Source organism: Nerophis lumbriciformis, linkage group LG18 (assembly GCF_033978685.3).
Source record: "Nerophis lumbriciformis linkage group LG18, RoL_Nlum_v2.1, whole genome shotgun sequence".
NCBI lineage: Eukaryota > Metazoa > Chordata > Actinopteri > Syngnathiformes > Syngnathidae > Nerophis > Nerophis lumbriciformis.
The window spans coordinates 45,651,482-45,671,030 of NC_084565.2; the positions used below are offsets into that span (position 1 = coordinate 45,651,482).

The 19,549-nt window shown below is 41.7% G+C and overlaps 2 protein-coding genes across 2 annotated transcripts; one reads left to right on the forward strand and one right to left on the reverse strand.

Annotated features, from left to right (window-relative positions):
* Nucleotides 1–468: 468 nt before the first annotated feature.
* LOC133618037 (growth arrest and DNA damage-inducible protein GADD45 alpha-like) lies at nt 469–3,057 on the reverse strand. The gene is made up of 4 exons (XM_061978506.1): nt 2,471–3,057; nt 2,150–2,251; nt 1,868–2,081; nt 469–1,773 (listed from the first exon to the last, which is right to left on the reverse strand). Exons 1-4 carry the CDS (start codon nt 2,509–2,511, stop codon nt 1,660–1,662), a joined length of 471 nt encoding a protein of 156 aa, XP_061834490.1. The 5' UTR covers nt 2,512–3,057; the 3' UTR covers nt 469–1,659.
* On the forward strand, nt 2,920–18,907 carry sec16b (SEC16 homolog B, endoplasmic reticulum export factor). The gene is made up of 22 exons (XM_061978503.1): nt 2,920–3,404; nt 3,471–3,547; nt 3,619–3,676; nt 3,747–4,060; nt 4,130–4,272; nt 8,104–8,165; nt 8,236–8,374; nt 8,441–8,662; nt 8,730–8,827; nt 8,907–8,988; nt 9,061–9,178; nt 9,237–9,348; nt 9,416–9,521; nt 9,609–9,746; nt 9,837–9,926; nt 12,230–12,296; nt 12,371–12,476; nt 12,542–12,858; nt 16,719–16,741; nt 16,832–16,870; nt 16,942–17,010; nt 17,078–18,907. Exons 1-21 carry the CDS (start codon nt 3,271–3,273, stop codon nt 17,002–17,004), a joined length of 2,508 nt encoding a protein of 835 aa, XP_061834487.1. The 5' UTR covers nt 2,920–3,270; the 3' UTR covers nt 17,005–17,010; nt 17,078–18,907.
* The last annotated feature ends 642 nt before the right edge of the window (nt 18,908–19,549 follow it).

Here is a 19,549-nt window from a genome sequence, read left to right on the forward strand (position 1 = left end):
AAAATTCGGGAGGGTTGGCAAGTATGAAAATTAGACAATATTTAAGTTAACATCATTTGCGATTACATGGAGTACATTTTTTTTTTCTCTCAAAATAGAAAGAAAGAATACATTTAGTACGAAAAGTGACAGTACTTTATTGATACATGTTATTTCCAGGCTTTCCAGGGCCAAATAAAATGAAGTGGCGGGCCACATCTGGCCGGCGGGCCACATCTGGCCCCCGGGCCCATGTGCAATATACAGTGGTATATAGTAGCACATCTGCAATATACATGTGCAGTGGTATATAGTAGCACATCTGCAATATACATGTGCAGTGGTATATAGTAGCACATCTGCAATATACATGTGCAGTGGTATATAGTAGCACATCTGCAATATACAATATACATGTACAGTGGTATATAGTAGCAGACAAACAAAACAGAGGTAATGGATCAACTTTCTCTTTATTAACAAGCCAAAACAACGACAATCTGAACTGTCCTGCAGGAAGAAAAAAATGGGTTTTCAAGTAAATTCTTGTTTGTAACAATTCTTAATTGATTTGGGGAAAAAATAAAATATATATATATATATAACATTTTTATTTTTGTATATATATTTTTTTAATTAAATTTCTGCTGTCCAGCCACTCAGACACATCATATAGTAGATGTAGATGATCTATATCTGTTGTACACATTTACTTTAGAAAAGACTTACTTCTCTTGTTGCCTTATTTGTATTTGACTTTATTAAATGTTTTGGAAGCATTTTATTCAACAAAAGCAGTTTTCTTTTAAGTGTATCAGAGCTATCCATCAGGAATGTAGTTAATCATAGAACGAGCACCCAATGTTATTAAAAAGTATAGATTTTAAATCAATTCTGTATCGAATCAAGTGGAATATTGTGGTGCCCAAAGATTGCCAGCCCTACAGTCTGATATGTGCTGCTCTGCCAACAAGCAGATGTCCCTTTGGTGCCCTCACAATTGATCAGAAATTTCAAACAGGGTTTAAAAAAATAGAATCCACTCACACAGTAAAATCAGCAAAGGGGAGAAAGGCAGCAGGTTGGAGTGAAACCCTTTTTCTTAGCCGAAAAATGGCCAATAATAAACGGAGCGAAGTTTGGTGCCATGCCACGCCCACATCTTATGGCGTAGGAAAACTTTGTTGGCAATTCATCATCTCCTATAAGTGTATGGAGACTTTTGGAAGACCTCAAAAGGTCTTGAAGAAAAAGCATCAGTTTCAACATGGCCCTTGGACCAAGCGTTAACACACAGACATATTTGGCACGGGCCAAAAGATGAGATCCTGAATGGAAGTTTATTGCTTGTGTCCTCCTTGTTACCATGACAACATGTTGGTTGACTGCGTGTAAAGAGCTAACCACTTTTTTATTGATTCCCTTTTTTATCTGTTAACAGCCAAGAGTGAACCATCCGGAACCAGAACTTGTTGACTCGCGACAGGAAGTCCAGTGAGCTCCAACGGCGACTAAAACAACCTTCCTCGTCGTCATGGTCACAAAGGTCTCGGACCGCCCACCTGGTTCCCGTCTAGGAACCCGGGAGCCAGACTGCCGAGTCTGACCCGGTCCAGCTTGCTGCTTCCCTTCCAAAGACCCCGAGGTCAACACTGCACACTTTTACAAGCGGGGCGGACTTCATCGGTCCGGCAGGTGGACCATCGGAACCCACTGGTCCCAGCGCCGGCTGTCCCTGCAGAACCTTTGGAGCTTCCCAAGCGCCGAGCTCTTCCAGGACCAGGTCTGCGGGTTCTGGTGGGCCATCAAGGACACATGAGTTCATAACACACACACTCACTCACACACACACACACACACACACACACACACACACACACACACTCACCGTGACCAGAACACAGTGCGGGTCCAGCGGCTCCCCCGCGGCCTTGGCTCCTCCCACCAGCTCGGCCAGACGCCGGGTGTTGGCGACGTGCACGATGTCGATGTGGTTGTCGCAGCAGAAGGCGCGGATGAGCGTGAAGTGGATCTGCAGGGCCACGTCCTGCTGGTCGCCGTCGTCAGAAGCCAGCACGCACAGAACCACGTTGTCGGAATCTCTGCGGACCAAAAGGGGAGTGTTCAGCGGACAGGACCCGGGGGGGGGGGGGGGTCATCTTGGACTTACGCATGGAGAGACTTGGCGGCCTCGTAGACGCCGACAGTGATGCAACCTTGAGGTAAGGCATCACTCAGAACCTCCTCCAAGGCTTGAGCCACAGACTCCATCCTGACCAACACAAGAATCCAATTGATCTTCTTGGCCATCTTTGATGATGTAACACTTTTAACCTAATTACAACCACTGCTAGAACAAATGAGCTAATTAGCACCAGTGCACTTAGCAAGGTAAGCTACACAAACAAATTAGACAACAAAATGACATCACAAACACTAAAATACTGTTTTAAAACATGCCATAAAAGTTATGTGAATACAAAAGTTTGACCTTTCAGACGCGTGTTCTCCACTATTCTCCTCAAGCGTCATGGTTTTGTTGTTGCAGAGTTCTGATGGTTCTGTTGGATCCACAATGAAGTCTTCAGAGCCTCAGACCCGCCCTCATTTGCATAACCCCGCCCACTGGCCACATGGCCTCGCCCTCTTTGTGGCCGTCTTTGCGCGAACAGCGACACCCCGTGGCCGAAACGACACACTGCGGTTATATTAGTTTAAGAACTTTATAAAATAAAATACTTTACGGATACAATTTAATTATTTTTAATTACGTTTTAACCCGCACAACAAACGTTTGTGTGTCTCCCCCCGGTGGTGCAAACACTTGCTGACTTGAGACCAGCCGGCTCGCGCACTACGCGCGTGACTGATGTGGGATAAATCTGACCCCAGATCAGGGCGGCGTATTTCCCGCCAACGTGGCACACAAAGATGATGACGTTGCGTGGAAGGACGTGTTTTGGGGCTTTGTTCACCCGCGCGGCTGTCTCGCTCAACCCGGAAGTTGTCCAAACAGCAGACAATTAAGATGTTGACACGCTTTGATGCCGTGCGTGTTGACCTTTGACCTGCTGTTATCACGTGTTTCCTGCTATGTGGAAGCCTTGGATGAACTTTGACTCCTTGTGCGTCGCTGAGAGCTAAGAAGAACAACAACAAATCGTCTCAAGATGCTATTTTCTTCTTTTTTCCCCTTCTTTGTAGTTTGGTGTTTCTCCAGCGGGCGGCGCCGCGACTGTTAAAGTGACTTTATAACACTTGTTGCCTAGCAACCTCAGCTGTGTACTGAGCATGGAGCGGAGACGTCACCGCGTCAGGCACGAGCAGGGTCCTCCAGGGCCCGAGCACCATTACTGGACTCAGAACTACAGCGGTCCTGTCCAGAACCTTGAGACTCGCCTGGATCAGCAGCAACCCCCCAGCAGGTGTGCAGCTGGCAAAGAAGGCAAGTGTGCTTGTACGTAACAAAGATGGCTGCCGTGTTTCTCCAGGCGAGGATACGACCACCAGGCGTACGCTCCGTGGGACTACGGCGCCACCTACGCATACCATGACCACTACAACGCAGGTAAGATGGCCGCCCTGCCTTTTTGAGACTGCTAACCCTAACCCTCATCACGTGTTCCTGTGACCGCCAAGACCACCACGCCTCCTGGTGGCCTCAGCCCCATCATGGCAGGACATCAAACTCCTACAGGTGAGGCCAGAACTAGCACACATTCATTGGTTATTTCAAATGCTCACCTTGTCACGTGACTTCTTCAAAGTCATTCCAAAAGGGCGTCATGTGACCTCAGAGACCAAGCGGAGCGTGCGTCCAAAGACTCCTTACAAGCTTCCACAGCTTCAGGATTCTGGTGCAGCAGCAACGAGCTGGGTCAGTACAGCAACGAGCTGGGTCAGTACAGCAACGATCCGGGTCAGTACAGCAACGATCCGGGTCAGTACAGCAACGAGCTGGGTCAGTACAGCAACGATCCGGGTCAGTACAGCAACGATCCGGGTCAGTACAGCAACGAGCTGGGTCAGTACAGCAACGATCCGGGTCAGTACATCAACGGGGGCCAACAAGTGGACTCAGGCAAGTGGCTCGGGCAAACGTGTTCTCCACGCGGCGACCATCTTGACTGGAAGTCTTCCTCCCACACAGGTCCCAGTCGCTCGGCGGCTCCTCTCAAGTTCTCCAGCCCTCACGCCGTGGCCAGCTTTGGACCCGCAGGTCAGCTGGTGCGGGTGACGCCCGGGCGCTGGGCACAAGACCACCTGAGCCACGTGGAGATTCACAGTCTGGAGGTAAGGTGATGTGTTACTATGGCTTTTTTTTGTGTCAAATCTGATCTTTTTAGTGGCCGTTCACATTGTGGGCTTTTACTGATGTGAATGCAAAGTGACCTGCACACACTGCAGTGTTTACAGTTGATCACTTTTACTGATGTGAATGCAAAGTGACCTGCACACACTGCAGTGTTTACAGTTGATCACTTTTACTGATGTGAATGCAAAGTGACCTGCACGCACTGCAGTGTTTACAGAAGCAAACATGGCTTCAATTGCAGGTGATTTCCATCTTCAATCAGTGTGGAAAGTACGGCCAACGTCTTCAATTTGGCCCACGAGACCTCATGAGTCAAAAGAGGATTGCGGTCACAGGGAGATTTAAAAAAGGCAATCTACTTTGTCATCATTATGTGGAGAGCATAAATCATTCAGACTTGAATTGAATGCAGTTTTTACTTATATGACCCGATGCAAACAACCTTCCTCAGTCATGGTGCAAAAAATAATAAAAAATAAAATCAACACAAAATGCCAACAGACATGGTCACACATAACACACAATACAACACAATGTGTGGAAATTATGAAAAATGTAAATTTTTATGCACTATAATTTTTTTTAGTAAGAATTACACAGATTTTTAGTAAGAATTACACAGATTTTTAGTAAGAATTACACAGATTTAAATCCATTAGAAAGCATGATGGAAAAATGCAAAACAATATTTCTACATTTTAGCTGCTTGATATTTCTGATTGATTACAAAACTTTAAGAAAGTTGTTACGGAACACATTTTCACATACTCTTACTAATATTAAATGATATTCAACTATATTAATGTTATTATCTCACACACCACACACACACACACACACACACACACACATATATATATATATACATATATATATATATATGTATGTGTGTATGTATGTATATATACGTGTATGTGTGTATGTATATATATGTGTATGTATATGTATATATATATTTGTATATGTATGTATGTATATATGTGTATGTGTGTATATATATATATATATATATATATATATATATATATATATATATATATATATATATATATACACAGTCAAGAAAATAAGTATTTGAACACCCTGCTATTTTGCAAGTTCTCCCACTTAGAAATCATGAAGGGGTCTGAAATGTTGATGGTAGGTGCATGTCCACTGTATGAGAGATAATCTAAAAAGAAAAATCCGTAAATCACAATCTATGATTTTTTAACAATTTATTTGTGTGATACAGCTGAAAATAAGTATTTGAACACCAACATTAATATTTGGTAGAGTAGCTTTTGTTTGCAATTACAGAGGTCAAACGTTTCCTGTAGTTCTTCACCAGGTTTGCACAGACTACAGGAGGGATTTTGGCCTACTCCTCCACACAGATCTTCTCTAGATCCGTCAGGTTTCTGGGCAGTCGCTGAGTAACACAGACTTTCAGCTCCCTCCAAAGATTTTCAATTGGATTTAGGTCTGGAGACTGGCTAGGCCACTCCAGAACCTTGATATGGTTCTTACGAAGCCACTTCTTGGTTTTCCTGGCTGTGTGCTTTGGGTCATTGTCATGTTGGAAGATCCATCTTCAATGATCTGACTGAGGGAAGGAGGTTTTTGGCCAAAATCTCACAATACATGGCTGCAGTCATCCTCTCCTTAATACAGTACAGTCGTCCTGTCCCATGAGCAGAAAAACACCCCCAAAGCATGATGCTACCACCCCCATGCTTCACAGTAGGGATGGTGTTCTTGGGATGGCATGCATCATTCTTCTTCCTCCAAACATGCATCGTGGAATTATGACCAAAAAGGTCAGTTTTGGTCTAATCTGTCCACAAAACTTTCTCCCATGACTCCTCTGGGTCATCCAAATGGTCATTGGCAAACTTAAGACGGGCCTTAACATGTGCTGGTTTAAGCAGGGGAACCTTCCGTGCCATGCATGATTTCAAAGCATGACGTCTTAGTGTATTACCAACAGTGACCATGGAAACAGTGGTCCCAGCTCTTTTCAGGTCATTGACCAAGTCCTGCCGTGTAGTCCTGGGCTGATTCCTCACCTTTCTTAGCATCATTGAGACCCCACGAGGCGATATCTTGCACGGTGCTCCACTCCCATTGAGATTGACCGTCATGTTTAGCTTCTTCCATTTTCTAATGATTGCTCCAACAGTGGGCCTTTTTTCACCAAGCTGCTTGGCAATTTCTCCGTAGCCCTTTCCATCCTTGTGGAGTTGTACAATTTTGTCTCTGGTGTCTTTGGACAGCTCTTTGGTCTTAGCCATGCTGAATGTTTGGGTCTTACTGATTGTATGGGGTGGACAGGTGTCTTTATGCAGCTAACGACCTCACACAGGTGCATCTGATTCAGGACTATACAGTGGAGTGGAGGAGGACTTTTAAAGGCGGACTAACAGGTCTTTGAGGGTCAGAATTCTAGCTGATAGACAGGTGTTCAAATACTTATTTTCAGTTGTATCACACAAATAAATTGTTAAAAAATCATAGATTGTGATTTCTGAATTTTTCTTTTTAGGTTATCTCTCATACAGTGGACATGCACCTACCGTGAACATTTCAGACCCCTCCATGATTTCTAAGTGGGAGAACTTGAAAAATAGCAGGGTGTTCAAATACTTATTTTCTTGACTGTATATATGTATGTATGTATGTATGTATGTATGTATGTATGTATGTATGTATGTGTGTGTGTGTGTGTGTGTGTGTGTATATGGTTGTATGTATGTATGTATATATGTATGTATGTACTGTATATATATATATATATATATATATATATATATATATATATATATATACACACATGTAAGTATGTATGTATATGTATGTGTGTATATATATATATATATATGTAAATATATATGTGTGTGTGTGTATATATATATATATATATATATGTATGTAAATATATACATATATATGTGTGTGTATATATATATATTTATATGTATGTAAATATATACATATATATGTGTGTATATACAGTATGTATATATGTATGTGTGTATATATATATGTATGTATGTATGTATATATATGTATATATATGTTATATATATGTATATATATATATATATATATATATGTATATATATATATTTGTATATATATCTATATATCTATATATGTATGTATATATATGTATATATATGTATATATATATATATATATATGTATATATATATATATATATATATATATATATACACACTGATTTCACTTTCTCATTGCAACACCTTCAAATTTGTTACTGAAAACCACAACTAAAATGCACGTTACAATGGGGCAGCTGGTGCATAGTTAGTGCAATACTTACACTATTACTACTTTGTAGGGCGCAACACGAGACAGCAAGGACTGAAATGACCAACACAGCATGAACAATACGCTAGTGCCATCCAACGTCTTGGACTTGCGAGCTAGTGTCACATGTGATAATGACTCAGGATACAACAACGAGACATCATCGTCCCTTTTTCAAATGATTTTATTATCCAAAGCAATTATTCATCAACACAGACAAATACCAAAAATTGGTACCGGTAGAATATCAGCTCAGAGTCAACGGGAGCCATCCCTAATTAGATCTTATTCTATGTTGATTTATTTGTGTTTGCTAGGTCATCCTCAGGGAGAGCCAGGAACAGCAGGAGATGAGGAACTTTCCCTAATTAGATCTTATTCTATGTTGATTTATTTGTGTTTGCTAGGTCATCCTCAGGGAGAGCCAGGAACAGCAGGAGATGAGGAACTTTCCCTAATTAGATCTTATTCTATGTTGATTTATTTGTGTTTGCTAGGTCATCCTCAGGGAGAGCCAGGAACAGCAGGAGATGAGGAACTTTCCAGGACCTTTGACTCGGTACTGACCGCCTGGCAAAGCTGATGTCGCCCATCAGGTTCCATAATCCAATTAAGGCTTTTATTTTTAGGGAGGGCTTGCACAAAGTGGACGCCATTGACTTTGCCCGCCAGAGGGCGCTCGCCTGCAGCAAAGATGACGACGTGCAGGACAGGAGCTCTGCCGCCCTCTTGTGGAACATCCTGGTATTGTTGTGCAGGCAGAACGGCGTAAGGGACTTGACTCCGACGTCCAAAAAAGAAGTGAAATTCCCTCAAGACGCTCTCTTTTTCCAGCAAATAGTCGGCTCCGATGTGGCGGAGCTGCTGATGGCGGGATCGCGCTCGGACGGAAGCGTCGCGCCCGCCGATGTGGCGCTTATCGACTTCAGCGAGGACAATGTCGCCCAGGCGCCCCCGAGCCTGGGAGACGACCTCCTGACGGGCAGCTGGAGTGCGGCCATGTCTAAGAAAAGTCTGCACGGCTACACTCAGCTGCTATTGGCCGGGAGGAAGAAGGTCCCGCCCCGCCCTCGTTGTCATGTGACCTTAAATGATGACATGACTTCTGCTGTGTGCTTCACAGGAGGCTCTCGACTCGGCTATGGGCGGCGGCCTGTGGGGACACGCCCTCTTTCTAGCCAGCAAAATGGACGCGAGGTCCTACACCACCGTGCTGGACAGGTGAGCGGCGTTTACCAATCCCGTTACCCACGGCAACGAGAGGCTGGGAAGTGTCACGTGACCAGGTGTTGTACGGCAGGTTCACCGGGCAGGTGAGCGCCGGCGACCCGCTCCAGACCCTCTTCCAGCTGCTGTCAGGCAGAATCCCAGCCGTCGCCACGGTAACACGCGCGTACACAACCCCGCCAAGACGTGATCTAGTGTCTCCATGTCGCCATCGTGTCGTCACGCAGTGCTTTGGCGGTCTCAACCGGGCCAACTGGCGCCCTCACCTGGCCGTGATGCTGTCCAACGAGACAGGAGACCCCACCCTCCGGCGGCGAGCCGTGGTCGCCATGGGAGACACGCTAGGTAAGATCGCGACCGGCGGCTGTTGTCCTTCCGGAGACTGACTCTCGTCCACGCGCAGCCTCCCGAGGCCTGCTGCACGCCGCCCACGTCTGCTACCTGACGAGCGGCGTTCCTTTCGGCGCCTTCGGCGAGACGACGGCCAGGATGGTCCTGCTGGGCCGTAGCCACAAGTGAGCCGCGACGCCAACGGGAAGGCTTGACCTGTTTGTGCGCTCACTTCCTGTTTGTCTCCTTCAGGGACACCTTTCGGCGCTTCGCCTCCGACGCCGCCATCCGTCGCACCGAAATATACGAGTACTGCCGGACACTCGGCGCCAAACACTTTTCCATCCCGTCCTTCCAGGTAGGAGACTGTGAGAGTTTTCTCCAAGATGTTTTCTCCAAGACGTTTCATTGAAGAACCGTGTCTCAAAACCAACTTATTGTCCAGGTCTTCAAGTTTCTGTACGCAACTCGTCTTCTGGATTGTGGACTGGCTTGTCTGGCGTTCCACTACTGTGAGGTTGTGGGCCGGAGCCTCCTCACGCAGCCAGGAGGCTTCCATGTTCTGACGGAGGAGCTCATCAAGGTGCTCTTCGCATGTTTTCACTTTCAATAAGTGCTCTTTGACGTGAACAAAAGAAAGAATCTGAAAGCTTCTCCTCTTCCTCCTCCACAGCTGGCCGAGCGCCTCACACACATAGAAGGTCCAATCAGTGCGGAGCCAAGATGGCTGACAGAACTACGGTCCAGACTCCATCGTTTACTGGCGAGTTCAGTTTTATTTGATGACTTTCTTTATTACAATGCATGAAACTACCTTTTCCCATTGAAAAGACATTATAGTTACATGTCAGCTTTGTCCAGGGTAACATCACTAATAATGATCATTTCAATGGAAAATAGTTCATATTTTATAACAAATAAAATAAAAAACATATATACAAGTGAAACTCAAAAATAGGAGGTCTTTGTTCAGGGTAATATGCATTTATTTGATCATTAAATCATTCATAAATACATGATGAATCTTATTATTTCATTTGAAATATAACACTATTTTTCATTTAATTATAATGATTTAAAATGTATTTATTATTCTATCACATACGTAAAAAATAAAATAAAAATCATATATACAGGTGAAAGTGAAAAAATGACAATATCGTGCGAAGGTTTGTTTAAAGCAGCGATTACAAAGTCAAATATGACAAACTCCTAACATGAAACTGGAGATATTTCAAGCCTTCTTTTTCACATCATTTTGACTATTATGGCTTATGAAAGTCTCAAGTTTGAACATTTCAGGACATTTTCAGTTTTTAAAAACTGCAAACCATGATGATCAAAATTCTAACAAATAAAAGCCTGACATATTTGACTTTGTTTTTGGGTTGTCCCGATACCAGTATTTTGGTATCGCTACCAAAATGTTTTTCGATACTTTTTTAAATAAAGAGGACCACAAAAAATGTCATTATTGTCTTTATTGTAACAAAACATGTTAGTGTACATGAAACATATGTTTATTATTGTCATTTAGTCCTTCAATAAAATAGTGACAACTTGTCTTTTAGTAGTAAGTAAACAAACAAAGACTCCTAATTAGTCGTATGCAGTAACATATTGTGTCATTTATACACCTATTATTTTATACACATTATTAAGGACAAACTGTATAAATGGATTATTAATCTACTTGTTCATTTACTGTTAATATCTGCTTATTTTCTCTTTTAACATGTTCTATCTACACTTCTGTTCAAATGTAATAATCACTTATTCTTCTCTTCTTTCATACTTGACATTAGTTTTGGATGATACCACACATTTAGGTATGGATGTGATACCAAGTAGTTACAGGATCATACATTGGTCATAATTATAAATAACTGACTTTATAAACATAATATACATTTAAAAAAAAACAAAAAAAGATTTTGTGATGCTAAACAAATATTGCTGTAATCATAGTAGTATCGACTAAATACACTCGTGTACTTGGTATCATTACAGTAGATGTCAGGTGTAGATCCACCCATGGCATTTGTTTACATTGTGACGGCACCGTAGGAGGATACAATAGTTCACCACCGTCACAATGTAAACAAATGCCTTGGGTGGATCTACACCTGACATCCACTGTAATGATACCAAGTACAAGAGCGTATCTAGTCCATACTACTATGATTACATCAATATTTTTTAGCATCACAACATCTTCTTTCTTTTTTTTTTTCATTTACATTATGTTTATAAAGTCAGTAAATATGTCCCTGGACACATGAGGACTTTGAATATGACCAATGTATGATCCTGTAACTACTTGGTATCACATCCATACCTAAATGTGTGGTATCATCCAAAACTAATGTCAAGTATCAAAAAAGAGAAGAATAAGTGATTATTACATTTGAACAGAAGTGTAGATAGAACATGTTAAAAGAGAAAATAAGCAGATATTAACAGTAAATGAACAAGTAGATTAATAATCCATTTTTACAGTTTGTCCCTCATAATGTGTACAAAATAATAGGTGTATAAATGACACAATATGTTACTGCATACGACTAATTAGGAGTCTTTGTTTGTTTACTTACTACTAAAAGACAAGTTGTCTAGTATGTTCAACATCTTATATAAAGACTAAATTGCAATAAAAAACATATTTTTAATGTACCCTAAGATTTTTTGTGGTGCCCTTTTATTTAGAAAAGTTTCGAAATACATTTTGGTACCGGTATCGAGACAACCCTAGTAGATGAGAGACGAAAGATTATCATCACACTTCAACATCTCTTACATGTGAATGCTTCCTCATTGCTAGGTCAGCATTGTGAAGGACAATCTGTTCTCTCAAATGAAGTTGAATTGAATATATCAAAAGTATAAGAAGTAGTGTGGCTAAATGTTAATGTACTGCATTACCCAGAATGCATTGCGCCCTAGACAGGAGATGCTTGGTCTACACAAGACAGCAAACATTAGACAGGAGACAAGTTGGATGGGCCAAAATGGTTACATTTGCATGAATTGGTGCGATGACGACATGGTCATGTGTTGTGGGTCCAGAAGGAAGGTTCTGACAGGACTGAGGTCCAACATCCTCAAGCTGAAGAACACGTCAGCAAGTTCTCAGGTAGCACTTCACCTCTGGGCCACTAGGGGGCATTGTTGCTGCTTTCTTAAACAATGAGGACTTCTTCCCAACAGAACCTGACACCAGTGCAGGAGCAGAACCTCCTCACGGCAGCAGAACCACGGGGGGACACGCTTTGGGACTAAAGTCGTCCTGGAATGTCGAAGGAGCTCAGGGATGGTAAAAAACAAAGGTGTAGAATTCCTTTAGCGCCAACAAAGACATAACTTGTATTTTCTCTGCAGGACTCAAACTCCTCACACCTGCCCTGCATCCTGGGACCCACAGAACACACTTGGTGCTGCATCCTGGGACCCAGGTGTGGACCGCATCACCTACCCTGCATCCTGGGACCCACAGAACACACTTGGTGCTGGTGTCACCTGCCCTGCATCCTGGGACCCAGGTGTGGACCGCATCACCTGCCCTGCATCCTGGGACCCACAGAACACACTTGGTGCTGGTGTCACCTGCCCTGCATCCTGGGACCCACAGAACACACTTGGTGCTGGTGTGGACCGCATCTCGCCGTCCTTATCTGGGCCGTCCTTATCAGCACAGTGTGAGTATCATGTCATGTTTATTATGGGATGTTTATGCAGCGAAATCACTGCCAAAAACTCCACAAACACGGAAAAATGTTTTGACTCACACACAATAATACGCAAGTAAAAACAGCAATTTTCCTAAACAAAACAAAAAAAGTAAAAAAAATCTATTTTCTGTAAGCAAAAATACAAACCCCGTTTCCATATGAGTTGGGAAATTGTGCTAGATGTAAATATAAATGGAATACAATGATTTGCGAATCCTTTTCAAGCCATATTCAGTTGAATATGCTACAAAGACAACATATTTGATGTTCAAACTCATAAACATTTTTTTTGTGCAAATAATCATTAACTTTAGAATTTGATGGCAGCAACACGTGACAAAAAAGCTGGCACAAGTGGCAAAAAAGAATGAGAAAGTTGAGGAATGCTCATCAAAGACTTATTTGGAACATCCCACAGGTGAACAGGCAAATTGGGAACAGGTGGGTGCCATGATTGGGTATAAAAGTAGATTCTATGAAATGCTCAGTCATTCACAAACAAGGATGGGGCGAGGGTCACCACTTTGTCAACAAATGCCTGAGCAAATTGTTGAACAGTTTAAGAAAAACCTTTCTCAACCAACTATTGCAAGGAATTTAGGGATTTCACCATCTACGCTCCGTAATATCATCAAAGGGTTCAGAGAATGTGGAGAAATCACTGCACGTAAGCAGCTAAGCCCGTGACCTTCCATCCCTCAGGCTGTACTGCATCAACAAGCCACATCAGTGTGTAAAGGATATCACCACATGGGCTCAGGAACACTTTAGAAACCCACTGTCAGTAACTACAGTTGGTCGCTACATCTGTAAGTGCAAGTTAAAACTCTCCTATGCAAGGCGAAAACCGTTGATCAACAACACCCAGAAACGCCGGCGGCTTCGCTGGGCCTGAGCTCATCTAAGATGGACTGATACAAAGTGGAAAAGTGTTCTGTGGTCTGACGAGTCCACATTTCAAATTGTTTTTGGAAACTGTGGACGTCGTGTCCTCCGGACCAAAGAGGAAAAGAACCATCCGGATTGTTCTAGGGTGAAAGTGTAAAAGGCAGCATGTGTGATGGTATGGGGGTGTATTAGTGGCCAAGACATGGGTAACTTACACATCTGTGAAGGCGCCATTAATGCTGAAAGGTACATACAGCTTTTAGAGCAACATATGTTGCCATCCAAGCAACGTTACCATGGACGCCCCTGCTTATTTCAGCAAGACAATGCCAAGCCACGTGTTACATCAACGTGGCTTCATAGTAAAAGAGTGCGGGTACTAGACTGGCCTGCCTGTAGTCCAGACCTGTCTCCCATTGAAAATGTGAAGCCAAAAATAGCACAACGGAGACCCCCGGACTGTTGAACAACTTAAGCTGTACATCAAGCAAGAATGGGAAAGAATTCCACCTGAGAAGCTTCAAAAATGTGTCTCCTCAGTTCCCAAACCTTTACTGAGTGTTGTTAAAAGGAAAGGCCATGTAACACAGTGGTGAACATGCCCTTTCCCAACTACTTTGTCACGTGTTGCAGCCATGAAATTCTAAGTTAATTATTATTTTGCAAAAAAATTTGAACATCAAATATGTTGTCTTTGTAGCATATTCAACTGAATATGGCTTGAAAAGGATTTGCAAATCATTGTATTCCGTTTATATTTACATCTAACACAATTTCCCAACTCATATGGAAACGGGGTTTGTACAATGCGGAAGTATAAAAACTATTTTCTGCAAGTAAAAAAACAAAAATGTCTGCCAAAAATCAGAAATAAGAAGTAGCAGTGTGGGGAGTACAATGGCGGACAGAAGAGAGTGACACAAGCTCAACCTGTAAGTTAACCTGTAAGATCTCTCGACAAAACCCGAAAATGGCAGAAAATTTTGCTAAATGTCGTAAGGGGGAACCCTTACAGAAAAATTGAAAAATGGTCTTGCTTCAGCAGCACAATACTGGTGCTTTAAATGTAGGAGATGTCTTAAAACTTCATCAGAAGTCCCAACAAAACCCAAAAATAGCAGAAAATGTATTTATCTCGAGAACTTTTTTTCGCTAAAATGTCGTAAGTGGGGACCCTTACACAAAAATTAAAAAAACGGACTTGCTTCAGCAGCACAATACTGGTGCTGGAGTTGTAGGACATGTCTCAAAACTTCATCAGGAGTGTCGACAAAACTCAAAAATGGCAGAAAAAGCTTTTTTCTTTTTTTTTTACAAACTTTTTTTTTGCTAAAATGTCATAGAAATTTTTAAAAAACTGTCTTGCTTCAACTGTCCAATACTGGTCCTGTAAATGTAGGACATTTTCTTAATCTTTCCTGTAATTCTTGGCGGACGGCACCATGCGCACATAACAGTAGCTCTGACGCCCTTAAATGGACTCAGCAGCACCACCTGTTGACGTAGAGCAGGGGTGTCAAACTCAAATACAGAGTGGGCCAAAATGTAAAAGTGAACAAAGCCGCGGGCCAACGTTGAACAAATGAACCTTTTAATAGGGACCCAAACAAGTTTTGCATTGAATATTGAACAAGCAAGGCTTATATAACTTTATAGTCACATGCAAAATACAGTTTCTAATAATAATAATTAAACAAATATCAATGGCATATCAAATACAATTTAAATAAAAATTGAATGCCTCTTTTCTATTTGCAGCCTTCTGAGGTATATATCAACATGAACTTTTTCCACAGGCTAATAAATTAGAAAATAAAATAACAATGAATAAACCAACCATTCAGGACTTTAAACTGCTCAGTTTGCAACACACTGATCTAATCTGATGTGCCCAAGCCAGATACCTGACATCTTTTCTTGGATGCTAGTTCATTAATGTCGGGGCTCAGGCTTTGAGCTGAGGCAACCTTCATTATCCAACGAAGGTGTTCATCAGTCATTATATCTCGTCCACCAGGACCACAGTCTTGGGGGCGTGCCTTTAACGTCCTCTACGAGCTATCGTCACATCCGCTTTTTTATCCATTCTAACATCATTCAGACCCAGTCACAAGATATGTGCGGCTTCTGCACGCACACACACACACATGAATGCATCAACAGCGATACAGGTTACACTGAGGGTGCCAGTATAAAAAACTTTAGCACTGTTAGAAATATACGCCACACTGTGAATCCACACCAAACAAGAATGACAAACACATTTCGGGAGAACATGCGCACCGTAACACAACATATACACAACAGAACAAATACCCAGAATCCTTTGCAGCACTAACTCTTCCAGGACAAAATACACCCCCGCTACCACCAAGCCTCCTCCCCCCCCCACACACACACACACACCTTGTAGCGTCCCGGAAGAGTTGGTGCTGCAAAGGGTTCTGGGTATTTGGCCCGCGGGCCAGAGTTTGACACCCATGCTGTAGACAATTCCTGGAACTCTGAGTGCCAAGTGAGTGGATTATTCCTGCCAAAAGAAGACAATTATTTTTATACTCCTTTCTTTTAATTAAAGAAAATTATTTTTATGCTTGTGAATCGTTTTTTTATGAAATATATTTTTATAGTTGCAAATTCTTTTTTTATTTGAAGAATTTTTTTTGTACTTGTGAAAAATTGTTTTGATTGAAGAACAGTTTTTTCTACTTGTGAATTGTTTTTTTTTTTTCTTTGAGGAAAATTGTTTTTTACTCTTGAATCGTTATTTAATTAAAAATAAATGTTTTTTATTGAAGAAAATTGTTTTTTTACTTGCAGAAAATTGCTTTTGTCTTGCAATTTATTTTTTATACTTGGGATTTTTTTTTAGCTGAAGAAAATAGTTTTTATACTAGTCAATAATTTATTTACTTAAAATAGTTTTTTTTAACTTGCAGCTGTGCCTTCTGGAGCGACGCAGGTAAGGAGTCCTATTAAATGAGCGCCCAGGTGTGGAGCCTTTTACTAAACATGTCTTGGATGTCTGCTTGCCTTTTGGGGGCGGGGCCAGGTGTCAAATGCTTCTTCGGCCAATGAGCGGACCGACCAGGTGGGTGGCCACTCCAACAACTTTTTCTTAATATTACTCCTATATTTTTATAACTCATCATGTGACCTCAGAGCACAAAGTCCGGATGGTTCCGTGGATGGTTCAAGTCCAAAACCCCCGACATTCAGGATTGATCGCAGGTGAAGTGAAGTTCCGATCTTGTTTTAGTCGCACACACAATCTCATATCCTCTTCCTGTCCTTACAGGAAGTGACATCATCACCTGACAGCTCTGCTTTATAGCAGGCAGCAAGATTGCACTTGATTACGTTTACCACAGCAGCGATACACACACTTGAAGAAGGTAATAATACTTCAAAGAGTATATACCAATATACAAAGTTGTCAGGTTGTGTAAATGGTCAATAAAAAGAGAATACAACAAATCCTTTTCAACTTATATTCAATTGAATAGACTGCAAAGACAAGATATTTCATGTTCACACTGACAAACTAAATAATCATCAACTTAGAATTGAATGGCAGCAACGCATTGCAAAAAAAGCATTTTTACCAGTGTGTTACATGGCCTTTCCTTTTAACAACACTCAGTAAAGGTTTGGGAACTGAGGAGACACATTTTTGAAGTGGAATTCTTTCCCATTCTTGTTTGATGTACAGCTTAAGTTGTTCAACAGTCTCCCTTCTCTTAGTTTAGCCTTCACACATTTTCAATGTCTGGACTACAGGCAGGCCAGTCTAGTACCCACACTCTTTTACTATGAAGCCACACTGTTGTAACACCTGGCTGGACATTGTCTTGCTCAAATAAGCAGGGGCGTCCATGAAAAAGACGTTCCACTTTGCATCAGTCCATCTTAAATGAGCTCGGGCCCAGCGAAGCCGGCGGCGTTTCTGGGTGTTGTTGATAAATGGCTTTGGCTTTGCATAGTAGAGTTGTAACCTGCACTTACAGATGTAGCGACCAACTGTAGTTACTGACAGTGGATTTCTGAAGTGTTCCTGAGCCCATGTGGTGATATCCTTTGCACACTGATGTGGCTTTTTGATGCAGTACAGCCTGAGGGATCCAAGGTGTGTAATATCATGGCTTACGTGCAGTGATTTCTCCACATTCTCTCAACCTTTTGATGATATTACGGAGCGTAGATGGTGAAATCCCTAAATTCCTTGTTGAGAAATGTTGTTCTTAAACAATTTGCTCAGGCATTTGTTGACAAAGTGGTGACCCTCGCCCCGTCCTTGTTTGTGAATGACTGAGCATTTCATGGAAGCTGCTTTTATACCCAATCATGGCACCCACCTGTTCCCAATTAGCCTGTTCACCTGTGGGATGTTCCAAATAAGTCTTCGATGAGCATTCCTCAACTTTATCACTCTTTTTTGCCACTTGTGCCAGCTTTTTTGAAACATGTTGCAGGCATCAATTTCCAAATGAGCGAATATTTGCAAAAAAATAATGTTTTCCAGTTCAAACGTTAAAAATCGTGTCTTTGCAGTCTATTCAATTGAAAGGATTTGTTGTATTCTCTTTTTATTTAACATTTACACAACTTCACTGCTTTTGTACACAAGTATACAGTACACAAGTATACAGTACACAGTACACAAGTATACAGTACACAGTACACAAGTATACAGTATGCAGTACACAAGTAGACAGTACACAAGTGTACAGTACACAAGTATACAGTATGCAGTACACAGTACACAAGTATACAGTACACAAGTATACAGTATACAGTACACAAGTATACAGTACACAAGTATACAGTATACAGTATGCAGTACGTATGACATGATGTGTAACCCTTAAAGGGGAAGTACGACACTTTGTCTTCTTGTGACTCACAAAGTTGACGTAAAAAGACACATTGCACTTAAATATCTAAAGTATTTATCATTTAGGAGACAGGAAGTGGAAATCTTCCCTCCACTTTATGAATATTTGTATAAAGTTTCATGTTCTGATGCCTTTTCTGAAACATTGTTTTTAAAATGCCAAATGTGTTTTATTTGAAATCAGGAATTTTATAAGACATTTATTGTTTTTGTGACATTTATTAAATTGCTTTTTTTAACCTGTCCTGTAAAAGATGTTTTAAAATGTCTACAATTATTCTATGATGAGGCGTTTCATTGAAACATCTTATTAGAGTGATACAGGTGTAAAGAGACACAGTCATATAGTGAGACAGGCATATAGTGATACAGGTGTAAAGAGACGCAGGCATATAGTGATTCAGGTGTAAAGAGACGCAGGCATATAGTGATACAGGTGTAAAGAGACGCAGGCATATAGTGATAGAGGTGTAAAGAGACGCAGGCATATAGTGATACAGGTGTAAAGAGACGCAGGCATATAGTGATTCAGGTGTAAAGAGACGCAGGCATATAGTGATACAGGTGTAAAGAGACGCAGGCATATAGTGATACAGGTGTAAAGAGATGCAGGCATATAGTGATTCAGGTGTAAAGAGACGCAGGCATATAGTGATAGAGGTGTAAAGAGACGCAGGCATATAGTGATACAGGTGTAAAGAGACGCAGGCATATAGTGATACAGGTGTAAAGAGACGCAGGCATATAGTGATACAGGTGTAAAGAGATGCAGGCATATAGTGATACAGGTGTAAAGAGACGCAGGCATATAGTGATACAGGTGTAAAGAGACGCAGGCATATAGTGATACAGGTGTAAAGAGACACAGACATAGGC